The sequence below is a fragment of the Phyllobates terribilis genome, unplaced genomic scaffold (assembly GCF_046119375.1).
Source record: "Phyllobates terribilis strain yellow unplaced genomic scaffold, ASM4611937v1 Scaffold_60__1_contigs__length_8166268, whole genome shotgun sequence".
In the NCBI taxonomy this organism is placed as follows: domain Eukaryota; kingdom Metazoa; phylum Chordata; class Amphibia; order Anura; family Dendrobatidae; genus Phyllobates; species Phyllobates terribilis.
The window spans coordinates 6,928,988-6,943,198 of NW_027362820.1; the positions used below are offsets into that span (position 1 = coordinate 6,928,988).

At 44.1% G+C, this 14,211-nt stretch overlaps 1 protein-coding gene across 1 annotated transcript in view; it reads left to right on the top strand.

The window, feature by feature from the left end:
- Nucleotides 1–11,552, top strand: part of LOC141192393 (uncharacterized) — a 240,367-nt gene extending 228,815 nt beyond the window's left edge. The window contains exons 6-7 of the mRNA XM_073661913.1: nt 11,013–11,103; nt 11,437–11,552. Coding sequence (XP_073518014.1) covers nt 11,013–11,103; nt 11,437–11,552 — 207 coding nt within the window. The remainder of the gene's footprint in view (nt 1–11,012; nt 11,104–11,436) is intronic.
- Nucleotides 11,553–14,211: the final 2,659 nt, after the last annotated feature.

Below are 14,211 nucleotides of genomic sequence, written 5' to 3' on the forward strand. Positions count from 1 at the left end.
TTACAGGCATCTAGTCAGGAATTATTGTGAAACACTATCGCTGTCTGCAGTTAAAGGAAAAGGGAAAAACATATGTACACAGTTATCATAAAAGATGACCTGTCAAATGTTAAATCCCATCCATAGTTAATGGTGTTTGCCATCTCAAATATAGCAGGGAAAACACTCAACATAGGGACTGCGCTGACCATTTGTGTCAATCCTTTAATATGCTGTCCCACCCCTTAAGAGTTTAAGCATAGCTGCTGACCACATTACATTCACCATCAGCTGGACAGGCCAGGGAGGGTCTAAACCACCACACATCTTGGGGTCTAGTCATAAGCTGCAATAAAATGATATAAAAAAATAAACCAAATCAGGGTTTTTTATATATATATATATGACACAATCACCTCGTCCTTGATGTATGCTGTTGACATGTTTTGCTAACGTTGATTCTCTTTTATTTATGATCTCGTAAGTGTTCTCCTATTCGCTTTCTATGTTTTCTTTCGGTTTTACCAATATATTCAACATTACACTGGCAAGTAGCTTTGTAGATAATCCCCTAGGATCTGCAGTTAATTAAGGAGTTTATTTCATACATTTTACCAGTGACTTTACTGTCAAATGTCTTACATTGCACAATGGGCTTGCACGCCACACAGCCACTACATCTGAAACAGCCCTTGACCATAGATCGCAGCCAATCTTTTTCTGACTTTGAGACGTAGTGGCTATGTACAAGCCTATCCCTGAGAGATCTACCACTGCGGTATGTAATTTGGGAGTAGACCTGACATAACTACCAATGTCCTCATCCATGTGCAAGATTTTCCAATGTTTCTGGATAATTTCTTTGACCTTGTGGACCTTATTAGAGTAGGTGGTAATTAGCGTACAGATATTTTGTTCTTCAAGTCGTGGGGGGGGGGGTTTAGGAGGGCGGTGTGATCCTTCGCCAAGGTCGCTTCAAATGCCCTAGACAGGACTTTCCTCTGGTATCCTTTTTGATAAACCTCTCATGCAGCTCTCTGGACTGTTGATTAAATACCGTATTTTCTGAACCTTTCCTCCGGACCCTCATAAAGTGCCCTTTGAGGATACCATTTTTTAAAGGCAAGGGGTGATTGCTCTCCCACTTTAACAATGAGTTAGTGGCTGTTTTTTTACGGTATGTCTGAGTGGTGATGATACCACCCTCATTTTTACAAATAAGAATATCCAAAAAAAAGTTAGAGAATCCCTGCCCATCTCATAGGTAAACCATAGACTATTCTGATGAAGTGCCTTAACAAAAGTGTCAAACTTTGCAGAGTCTCCTTTCCGGAAAATTAGGATATCATCTATATATCTTATCCGCAGGGTTATCCTTTCACTGCCCTCCATTGGGTAATCCCCAAAAATGACCGTTTCCTCCCAACAGCCCAGGTAAAGATTGGAGTGTGATGGGGCACAGGGACTCCCCATTGCCCCCCCCCCCCCCCCCTCCGAGCTGGTGGAAGTGCTCTTGGTCGAAGAGGAACACGTTTCTGTTAAGACAAAAGTCAAGTGACCTTTAAACCAAGTCATAGTTTTTAGCGAATAGATGTTCTCTGTTATGTAAGAAAAAGTTCACTGCTTCCAGACAATGTTCATGTATTGATGCGTATAAGGATTCAACATCAATGTTAGCTAGCATGACGTCCTAGTCTACATATATGCATTCAAGTTTCATCAATAAGTCACTAGTGTCTCTGATATACAGTACAGACCATAAGTTTGGACACACCTTCTCATTTAAAGATTTTTCTGTATTTTCAAGACTATGAAAATTGTACATTCACACTGAAGGCATCAAAACTATGAATTAACACATGTGGAATTATATACTTAACAAAAAAGTGTGAAACAACTGAAAATATGTCTTATATTCTAGGTTCTTCAAAGTAGCCACCTTTTGCTTTGATGACTACTTTGCACACTCTTGGCATTCTCTTGATGAGCTTCAAGAGGTAGTCACCAGAAATGGTTTTCACTTCACAGGTGTACCCTGTCAGGTTTAATAAGTGGGATTTCTTGGCTTATAAATGGGGTTGGGACCATCAGTTGTGTTGTGCAGAAGTCAGGTGGATGCACAGCTGATAGTCCTACTGAATAGACTGTTAGAATTTGTATTATGGCAAGAAAAAAGCAGCTAAGTAAAAAAAAAAATGAGTAGCCATCACTACTTTAAGAAATGAAGGTCAGTCAGTCCGAAAAATTGGGCAAACTTTGAAAGTGTCCCCAAGTGCAGTTGCAAAAACCATCAAGCGCTACAAAGAAACTGGCTCACATGAGGACCGCCCCAGGAAAGGAAGACCAAGAGTCACATCTGCTTCTGAGGATAAGTTTATCCGAGTCACCAGCCTCAGAAATCGCAGGTTAACAGCAGCTCAGCTTAGAGACCAGGTCAATGCCACACAGAGTTCTAGCAGCAGACACATCTCTACAACAACTTTTAAGAGGAGACTTTGTGCAACAGGCCTTCATGGTAAAATAGCTGCTAGGAAACCACTGCTAAGGACAGGCAACAAGCAGAAGAGACTTGTTTGGGCTAAAGAACACAAGGAATGGACATTAGACCAGTGGAAATCTGTGCTTTGGTCTGATGAGTCCAAATTTGAGATCTTTGGTTCCAGCCACCGTGTCTTTGTGCGACGCAGAAAAGGTGAATGGATGGACTCTACATTCCTGGTTCCCACCGTGAAGCATGGAGGAGGAGGTGTGATGGTGTGGGGGTGCTTTTCTGGTGACACTCTTGGGGATTTATTCAAAATTGAAGGCATACTGAACCAGCATGGTTACCATAGCATCTTGCAGCGGCATGCTATTCCATCCGGTTTGCGTTTAGTTGTACCATCATTTATTTTTCAACAGGACAATGACCCCAAACACACCTCTAGGCTGTGTAGGGGCTATTTGACCAAGAAGGAGAGTGATGGGGTGCTACGCCAGATGACCTGGCCTCCACAGTCACCAGACCTGAACCCAATCGAGATGGTTTGGGGTGAGCTGGACCGCAGAGTGAAGGCAAAAGGGCCAACAAGTACTAAGCATCTCTGGGAACTCCTTCAAGATTGGTGGAAGACCATTTCTGGTGACTACCTCTTGAAGCTCATCAAGAGAAGGCCAAGAGTGTGCAAAGCAGTCATCAAAGCAAAAGGTGGCTACTTTGAAGAACCTAGAATATAAGACATATTTTCAGTTGTTTCACACTTTTTTGTTAAGTATATAATTCCACATGTGTGAATTCGTAGTTTTGATGCCTTCAGTGTGAATGTACAATTTCCATAGTCAAGAAAATACAGAAAAATCTTTAAATGAGAAGGTGTGTCCAAACTTTTGGTCTGTACTGTACAAATTCAGACTTATGACAAATGGCCTAAGAACCTTGTCAAGGTAAATACCTAAATTCTGAGTCAGGCTGTCGACTTCTGCTACAATTGGCCGGCCCTTAAGGGGACAACTTGTGTATTTTGGGGAGACTGTAAAAAATGACCATTATAGGAAAATTTGGACAGAAGAAATCATATTCTTTTTTACTAATTTACTAAGAATATGATTTCCGCTGTCCAAATTTTTCTATAATGGCCACTTTTTACAGATATTTACGTTGACAAGGTTCTTAGGCCATTTGTCATTAATAGTAGTGTGAATAGATATGAACACAAAACTGGCAGACTTTAAATGGAGTATGATATTGGTCACATTCCCAATGGTTTTCGGCAGTGGCCTAATAGATATGATATTGGTCAGCGACCAAGTGTTAATATGTTTGAACACACAACTGGCAGACTTTAAATGGAGTATAATATATGTCAAGTTCCCAGAAATGTCAGGGTTATTTCAGCAGTAATATAGGATCACGTCTGATGACCATGGTTTTAGGTAGTGGCTTTAAAGATATGGTATTGGTCAGCGACCAAGTGTGAATAAGTTTGAGCACACAACTGGCAGACTTTAAATGGAGTATAATATTTGTCATATTCCTAAAAATGTTAGGGTTATTACCACAGTAATATATGATCACGTCTGATAACTACGGTTTTAGGCAGTGGCCTTATAGATATGGTATTGGTCAGCAACCAAATGTGAATAGGTTTGAACACACAATTGGCAGACTTTAAATGGAGTATAATATTTGTCATGTTACCAAAAATATCAGGGTTATTACCGCAGTAACATAGTATCACATCTGAGGATCACAGTTTTAGTCAATGGCCTATGGTATTGATCAGCGACAAAGTGTGAATAGTTTTGAACACACAACTTTCAGACTTTAAATGGAGTATAATATTTGTCACATTCCCAAAAATGTCAGGGTTATTACCGCAGTAATATAGGATCACGTCTTATGACCATGGTTTTAGGCAGTAGGCTAATGTAGTGCCGGCGTCCCTGCCCTCTGCTAGGCAGGGACGCTGTTCCCCTCACCGCTCTGCTCCGTACCCGGCGTCCCTCTCCCGCTCTGCTGGCAGCGCGCGCTCCTTCCCGGCCACTGTGCTTAGGGCGCGCGCGCGCGCCCTCCCTCCCTCTTAAAGGGGCCGCGCGCGCCGTCCTAAGGAGTCCCCGGCCAATGGCCGGAGGACTTTACCATATATAAGGCACCTCCTCCAAAATGGAGGTGCCCGAGCAATGTTGTTGCACCGTTCTACTCTGCTTCAGCCCTCATGTCCCTTGCCAGTTACCTGCCAGATTCCTGCCAGCTTGCTGTCCTAATCCTGCCTGATTTCCTGTTACCTGCCTGCCTGCCTGAGGTCCGACGGTCTGCCTTACAACTCCGGTCAGTCTGTCTAAGGACCAACTTGCCCGCTCACCTGGGAGCGCACATCAGCTACCTGCCTGCTTGGCTGAGGTCCGATGGTCTGCCTTACAACTGCGGTCAGTCTGTCTATGGACCAGCTTGCCCGCTCACCTGGGAGCGCTTCTCCGCTACCTGCCTGCTTGCCTGCCCGGAGGCTCCGCTGTCACGTGCTGTGACCACCAGCTATTCAAGACTCTTGCCCGCTCACCTGGGAGCGCTTCTCCGCTACCTGCCTGCTTGCCGGCCCGGAGGCTCCGCTGTCACGTGCTGTGACCACCAGCTATTCCAGACTCTTGCCCGCTCACCTGGGAGCGCTTCTCCGCTACCTGCCTGCTTGCCAGCCCGGAGGCTCCGCTGTCACGTGCTGTGACCACCAGCTATTCCAGACTCTTGCCCGCTCACCTGGGAGCGCTTCTCCGCTACCTGCCTGCTTGCCTACCTGGAGGCTCCGCCGTCACGTGCTGTGACCACCTGCTATTCCAGAGACTCTCGCTTGCTCACCTGGGAGCACACATCCTCCATCTGCCTTGCTAGCCTACCTGGAGGTTCAGCCATCACAGGTCGTACCTACCCTTTACCCAGAGACTGCCCTGATCACTTGCCGTGACCTCCAGCCCGTTCTTCCAGAGACTGCTCCGGTCACTTGCCGTGACCTCCAGCCCGTTCTTCCAGAGACTGCCCTGATCACTTGCCGTGACCTCCTGCCCGTACACCCAGAGACTGTCCCGGTCACCTGCTGTGACTGCCTGCCTGGTCGCCACCCGCTCCCTTACAAGGACCGCTCCCTTGTATAGTAGCCCAGAGGTTCCGCCTCCCAGACCCGTTACAGCTAATAGATATGGTATTGGTCAGCAACCAAGTGTGAATAAGTTTGAGCACACAACTGGCAGACTTTAAATGGAGTATAATATTTGTCATATTCCTAAAAATGTCAGGGTTATTACCACAGTAATATAGGATCACGTCTGATGACCATGGTTTTATGCAGTAGTTTAATACATATGGTATTAATCAGCACCCAAGTGTGAATAGGTTTGAACACACAGCTGGCAGTCTTTAAATGGAGTATAATATTTGTCTCATTACCAAAAATGTCTGGGTTATTACCACAGTAATATAGGATCACATCTGATTACCATGGTTTTAGGCAGTGGCCTAATAGATATGGTATTGGTCAGCAATAGGTCTGAACACACATGGTAGACTTTAAATGCAGTATAATATTTGTGTACGTTCCCAAAAATGTCTGGATTATTACTGCAATAATATAGGATTCACTTCTGATGATGGACAAGTTTCTCTACTTCCACATTACTGCAATTCTATTAAAATCAACCAAATCTGGCTGTATTCTGCTAACAAGGAAATGGAGCAGTACAAATTGTGTATTATATTGACTTTCAATAAAATAATCAGGAGTAAGAGCAAAAAGATTATTAGCCCTGATATCTAGGGCTATGAATATGAGAAACAGCAGCAGAAGTAAAATGCAATGACCCTATTCTGTTGTATATGCTCTACACAATTATTGCCTGGCTAACTCCTGCTATCACCAGGATTAATATGCATCAAAATTAGTCCTTAGAAGGACTGTTAGTATAGATTTGTAATGCTGTGGAATACCTCACTAAAACAACCGCCAATTCTTTCCCTCATTCATCTCCAGCTCTCTCTACTCTGCCTGCTTGACAGTTACACTGTGACGATCAAAGGGTCCTTGGTTTTATATAGACCCATTAACGCTATTGCCAACGTAGCTGAGGCATTACAGTTAACGTATGTTAATTTGCTGTCTAAACAGTGCCAAACATGCAGGGCGGGTACTCGAGCTCCTGCCCAAGCGTTTCAAAATTACTCGCCAAGCATTCAGCATCTTGAGAACTGAGATGCTGTCACACTGTCACAGAATACTGGAGGTAGGGGGCCTAAGCTGACCCTAAGCTGGGGCCCTGACTAATCCCTCATCCTGGAGGTACTGTTAAAGGTACAGAGGTCCAGGCCGCCAGCGTAACCCCTACCTCCTGAAGATCCCTGCACCTCAGTAATCTAGTCCTGAGAAGGACCCCGATCACAACAATAGGGAACCAGAAATAATATGCCCACACACAGTATTTAGACGAACGAGACAGTACAAGGGAAAAACCAAAACCACCTTGCATACAACTTCTAAACAACTACAACAGAGGGAACACCAACGGGAAAGGAGATAAATGATAAAGCGAGGAAAGGGAAAACACACTTCCAAATACACTTATCTCAGCAACTCCAAACACCACGATCCGCTCTGTAAGTCTGAATGAAAAGCTTTCACCGACACCTCCCAAACAGACCAGCAGGTATATGAAGGAGTCTCACTAAAGAAGCATTGATTGCAGCTGGGCGAGGCTGGACCTCAGCTAGCCCAGAGAGAGAGAGAATTAACTCCTACACTGCCGAGAAAACACAAAGCACCAACAAGTCAGCTGCGAGAAGTCAGGCTGTGTACTCGTGACGATCTTCGTGGCAACACACCCGTGACAGTACCCCCCCTTCTACGAGGGGCCTCTGGACCCTCAGGGCCAGGTTTATCCGGGTGAGTCGTGTGGAAGGCCCGAACTAATCGGTCTGCGTTAATATCCGACGCAGGAACCCACATCCTCTCCTCAGGACCATACCCCTTCCAATGAACCAAGTACTGAAGGGACCGGCGATTAAAACGTGAATCAATGACCCTCGATACCTGGAACTCCAAGTTACCATTGACAACCACACCTGATCGTTCACACTTAGGTCCGGACCAGACACTCTCCTCCTATCAGCCATACGTTTGTATCGGTTCCCCATAGTATTCAGATTCTTCAGCACCCCTCTCCATACTGAAGCGAGAGATGAGGAAAATCGTTCCTCCTCCGGAACCCCCGAAGAGCCCCCCCTACTGAAAGTACAAAACTGGGGGTGAAAACCATATGCCCCAAAAAACGGGGACTTACCAGTGGACTCGCTCCGCCTATTATTGAGAGCAAACTCTGCCAGAGGTAGGAAAGAAGCCCAGTCCTCCTGGTTCTCTGACACAAAACACCGAAGATATGTCTCCAAGCTCTGGTTCATACGTTCCGTCTGACCATTGGTCTGAGGATGAAAAGCCGACGAGAATGACAAATGCATCCCCCGCCGTGCACAAAACGCCTTCCAGAACTTGGACACAAACTGAGACCCCCGATCAGACACCACCTCGGAGGGTACCCCGTGAAGCCTCACAATCTCCCCAATGAACACCTGCGCAAGAGTTTTAGCATTAGGGAGAGCCGGAAGAGCGATAAAATGTGCCATCTTGCTGAACCTGTCCACTACAACGAGTATGACCGTTTTACCCGAAGACGGAGGGAGGTCAGTAATAAAGTCCATAGACAGATGAGTCCAAGGACGCTCCGGGATCTTCAAAGGTAAGAGGGCCCCAGACGGACGGGTATGTGAGGTCTTAGAGCGCGCACAAACCCCACAGGACGCGACAAAAGTTACCACCTCTTTATGTAAGTTAGGCCACCAAAACCGACGCGAGAGGAGATCCACAGTTGCTTTACTCCCCGGGTGTCCTGCAAAAACTGAGTTATGGTGTGCCTCGATCACCTTTTGTCGCAACTGATCTGGAACGAACAGTCTCCCCGGAGGTCCAACAGGGGCGTCTCCCTGAGCCTCCAATATCTCCTCCTCCAGCTCAGAGCATACTGCCGAAACCACCACCCCCTCCTGAAGAATAGGAATCGGGTCGTCCGTATTCCCGGCCCCAGGGAAACTACGAGATAAGGCATCCGCCTTTACATTTTTAGACCCAGGACGATATGTAACGACGAAATTAAACCTGGTAAAAAACAATGACCACCTAGCTTGTCTGGGATTCAGACGTTTAGCGGACTCCAGATATAGCAGGTTCTTGTGATCGGTGATGACGGTGACCGGATGAACTGCCCCCTCCAAAAAATGGCGCCACTCCTCAAAAGCTAACTTAATGGCCAAGAGTTCCCTATTGCCGACATCGTAATTCCTCTCAGCGGACGACAATTTTTTAGAGAAAAAGGCGCACGGATGCCACTTACCAGGGGACGAACCCTGTGACAATACTGCTCCCACCCCTACCTCGCAAGCGTCTACCTCTACAAAGAATGGCTGAGACGCATCAGGTTGAATGAGTAGCTTTCACCGACACCTCCCAAACAGACCAGCAGGTATATGAAGGAGTCTCACTAAAGAAGCATTGATTGCAGCTGGGCGAGGCTGGACCTCAGCTAGCCCAGAGAGAGAGAGAATTAACTCCTACACTGCCGAGAAAACACAAAGCACCAACAAGTCAGCTGCGAGAAGTCAGGCTGTGTACTCGTGACGATCTTCGTGGCAACACACCCGTGACAGATGCTCGGGCAAGTACCGAATAGTGGCGAGAATGCTTGCTCATCACTATTGTAAACATGTTAAAAATAACAAAATGTGTCTTATGCTTTTTGCATGATTTTTTTTTACAAAAATTGTTGTTGCCAATTTTCTTTTGAAACATTTTAATATCTGCTTTTTTTTCTGGTGTTTTTCTTGTAATATAGGAAAGCCTAAGGTCAGAAATAAATCTCATAAAACACTGTACATTGAGACTTTGGTGTCAAATAATTTCTGTCAGAGGTGTTTTTGGAAACAAAAAAGTTTTTATAAATGCCTCAAGCTTCTGCGTGTGAATCAGACATGAGACCTTACGTGAAGATTACAGTCCGGGGAAGACTGGAAACATTCATATAGACAGTCGGTGGTGATGTGGTCAGTGACAGACTCTGCCAAATATGTTTCTAGAGCTGTAGTAGATGATGAAGATGTCGTCCTCATCATGAAGTAGTTATTTCTTATGTCACGTGTAATGAATATCTCCTGCAGTATTGCTAATGTCGATTCCGGTCTTGGTAAATGAGACGCAAACTAACGTTATGGAAGATGAGTCTATGAGAAATGTATTCAGCTGCAGACTTCGAGAAAGAAACTACTTGTTGTTCGTGGCCTAAAATATATAGGTTTTATTAGTAGGTATAAAGAAAAAAACTAAATACTTGAAAATAATAAATCTCCTCTTGTTTAACCTTATTATCTCCAGTAATTGTATTATTACACAGGATTTTTATGATGTTACATCGGCTCATCTTCTTCTCATTCAGGTCTCTACAATATTGGATCCTCTCAGTGAAGATCTTAGATTTAAGAGAATTTTCCTGATTTAGCCATCAAGAATGGATATGGACAGAGACAACATGGCAGAGAAAATATTACACCTCACCCTAGAGATCCTCTCCCTGCTTACTGGAGAAGTGAGAGATTCTGATTATGTCACATTACATCATTCTTATCTATGGGAATAACAGATGTACAGAACTGGAGAGGTGAGGACTCTGGAAATGTCTGTAGTGAGATTTATTAATGTGTCTCTCCATAACCAGGATTACACAGTAGTGAAGAAAACCTCTAGTGAGCGCTGTCAGGACCCTGTGTCTGAGGGATGGGAAAGACCCCTGAGCCCAATAACAGGGCCTCCACCTCAACCCCGGATGCATGAGGACATCAATGACCAGAAGATCCTAGAACTCGCCTACAAGATGATTGAGCTGCTGACTGGAGAGGTGACACTGCTGGGACATTATACATTAATGCTATGATGGGATAGGCGGGGATGATGGTATCATTGTATGTGTCAGGTTCCTATAAGGTGTCAGGATGTCGCTGTCTATTTCTCCATGGAGGAGTGGGAGTATTTAGAAGGACATAAAGATCCGTACAAGGACGTCATGATGGAGGTTCCCCAGTCCCTCACATCACCAGGTAATAGACAGGACTGAATACACACGGCCTATAATTATCTGTATGTAAAGAATGAATCCAGTCCCTGTATGTGTTTCCTCCAGATCTATCCAGTAAGAGGACAACACCAGAGAGATGTCCCTGTCCTCTTCTTCCACAGGACTGTAAACAAAAAGATCCCAATGTTCCTCAGGATCATCAGGTAGATGGAGAGAAGGTGTCATGAGATCTCCCCTATGATGTGTAGGCGGCTGTGAAGGTTTTGTGCTCAGTCTTGTTTTATCCACCAGTATTATATGTTTTATACTTGTGTAATGATAACGGTGGAGATGACAGGATTAGAGCTGATCATAGATGGGACTTCTCCATCTGTCTGTGACTTTTACAATATTTGTTTCAGGGTGAAGATTTGACCCATATTAATACTACAGAGACATATGTGAGGGGTGATGAGCGGTGTAAAGAGGAGATTCCTACATATGACTACCCAGGTGAGTAGTGACCACTAAATACAGAGTAACAGAATCTTCTCAGTTACCGGCTGTGGCTGCTTTATCGATGGTGTAGTCCGGCCGTATCACAATCGTGTGATCACCATGTTGCCGCTAGAGCATAACATTCTCCACTGGTTACTCTTTTTTTACTGATGAAGACTGTTAAGTTTGATCATTTCAGTAGATGTGTTATTGTCTATAGTCACAGTTTTGACTACAGTAGTTGGTGCCCAACATACTCTGATTTAACCCCTTCCTGCAGCCAGTTTTCTGTTCCTAATCAGGCCCCATTTTTCAAATCTGACATGTGTCACTTTATGTGGTGATAAGTGTTGGAATTCTTCACTAAGGATAATGGGAAACAAATGGACCTTACAAATTATTTTACATCTCTTGAATCTAACACCCACGGTTCAGCGCAGGCTCCGGTGCTGAGCCCACACTGAACCGAGCACATCTCAGCTGATGAATACAACTGACATGTGCCCGCAACAGCCGCCCATGGTAGACCCCTATGGTTGTCATGTCCTGATTGCTATGAGCGCCGCCCAGTGGTCGACACTCATAGCAAGTGAGCATTGCTGCTGCATACAGAGGATCTGCTCGTCGCCTCTATGCAGCAGAGCCGATCGGGCAAGTGCTGCTTCTAGTCTCCCATGAAGACTATTGAAGCATGCAAAAAGTAAAAAAAAAAATGTTTTTAAAAATATTTAAAAAATATAAAAATTTAAATCACCCCCGTTTTGCCCCATTCAAAATTAAAAAAAAAAAACACATTCACATATTTGGTATAGTCGCATTCAGAATCGTCCGATCTATCTAAAAAAAATAATTAATCCGATCAGTAAACGGTGTAATGAGAAAAAAATTCTAAACTCCAGAATTACATTTTTTTGGTTGCCGCAACATTGTAATAAAATGCAATAACGGGCGATAAAAACATCGGATCTACCCCAAAATGGTATCAATAAAAACATCAGCTCGGCGCGCAAAAAATAAGACTTCATTCTGCCCCAGATCACGAAAAATGAAGACGCTATGGGTCTCGGAAAATGGCGCCTTTTTTTTTTTTAGCAAATTTGGGATTTTTTTTCACCATTTAAATAAAAAGAACCTGTACATGTTTGGTGTCTACAAACTTGTAATTACCTGGAGAATAATAATGGCAGGTCAGTTTTAGCATTCAGTGAACGTGGTAAAAGAAACTCCAAAAAACAACTGTGGAATTGCTTTTTTTTGCAATTTGACCGCACTTGGATTTTTTTCCTGTTTTCCAGTACACGATATGGTAAAACCAGTGATGGTGTTCAACAGTACAACTTGTCTCGCAAAATATAATCCCTCGCATGGCCATATTGCCTGAAAAATAAAAACGCTATAGCTCTGAGATACACAAAAATGGAAAACCCCATGGTTGTTAAGGGGTTAATGCAAATTTTGCTGAAATAGTTTGCAGACACAATGTATTGGGGGCACTGTTCATGGTCACCAGGCAGCTCAAAAGATGGCCACCACGAACAGCCTTGGCACTATATACCCCGTTTTCCAGATCCCTGGGATTACCTTGCCCATCACGCTTTAACCCCTCTACATGGATCTGGACTTACACAGAGACCCCTAGGCTTGGGCCACGGTGTTACCTGCTGTTCTGTGGAGTGAGATGGGAAGAAGAATAGTCAGGTTTCCGGGTCAGAACCAGGAGGGCAAAGAAAATACAAAATCAGAAGACGCAGAAGGAGTCCATAAATGGGCCGGGGTAACAACAGGAAACAAATACACAAGTGGGGAGCAGAGCACAAAGAACTGAACCAGAGGAGAACAAGACTGTATCTGGCAGCTTCGGGCAATATGCTTCCAGCTTTAGTATGGTGTAGTGCTTTACAATTGGCTGAAACAGAGAGAAGATTACACCAGCTGGACAGCACAAACACCCATACTGCCAGACTGGATGGTACTATAGGTCCCATGCACCCTAGCCTGCACCACCCAGAGCTTCTGGTTCCAATGTCTCCATCACTAGTGCTGCCTGCAGAATGAATAAGGTGGCTCCTGGTTACAAAAGCAGACGTTGCAGGGGCAGATCCCAGAGGAGATGGGACCCACCGTTTGCTGAAGCCCTAATATGACAAAATGGCAGAAAACCAGAGATACTCCATCTTGGAAATTATAACCCACAATGAATTAATCTTTAGAAGTAGTAACTATTTTGAAACCACAGACACTTTCTGGAAATTAGCACACAGTGGATTTTGGAAAGTGAAAATTGCAAATATACCATTTTATTACCCAACACATAGTACCCAGATTGTGTTCCAGGAGACACACATCGTAAATTAAGTGGGTTCTTCTCACTAGAATAATGCCAAATACATGGATGCTAAATGTGATTTGGGCACACTGCAAGGCTCCGAAGCGAGGGGAAGATTTGACTTTGGGAGAGCGGATATTGCCGAATTGGTTTATGGAAGCCATGTTGCTTTTCAGGAACCTTTGAGCCACTAATAATGTGAGAACCTCTGTTTTTCCACTGACAGATGATGGGCCTGAGTGGGTTTTTTTTGTGAGTTGAGCAGAAGTTTTTATCGGTATCACTTTTGCCTATATAACATTGTTTGTTGGCTTTTTATTCCAGATTTGGGGGGCAGAATGAACAAATAGTTGAACACCACACTCTACTTGTTCATCCTATGAGGTTGACTTGGTGAATAATTCAATATTTTTACATAACTTGGCATTTTTATAGATAATGTAAGTAGAAATGTTCAAAAATATATAATTGTTTTTATTCTTGGCAGATGACTGTACAAGGAGATCAGAGGGACAGCTGACATCTTCAATTTTTAAATCAAATGATCCTGAGATCCCACAGGATGCAATTCAAGTGAAATCCATTACTCCAGATATACCATCATCCCTTCACAGCAAAGATCTGTCATCTGATCCTATGAAACAGGTCCTGTCTTCTGATTCATTACCGACCACTAAGGAAAATCGAAGTCACAAAATAAGCATTAAAAAACGAATTATTCCTAAAGCGAAGAAGCCATTTTCACGTTCAGAATATGGAAATAGTTTTCCCCTCCAAAAGTCTTTGATAAAACATCA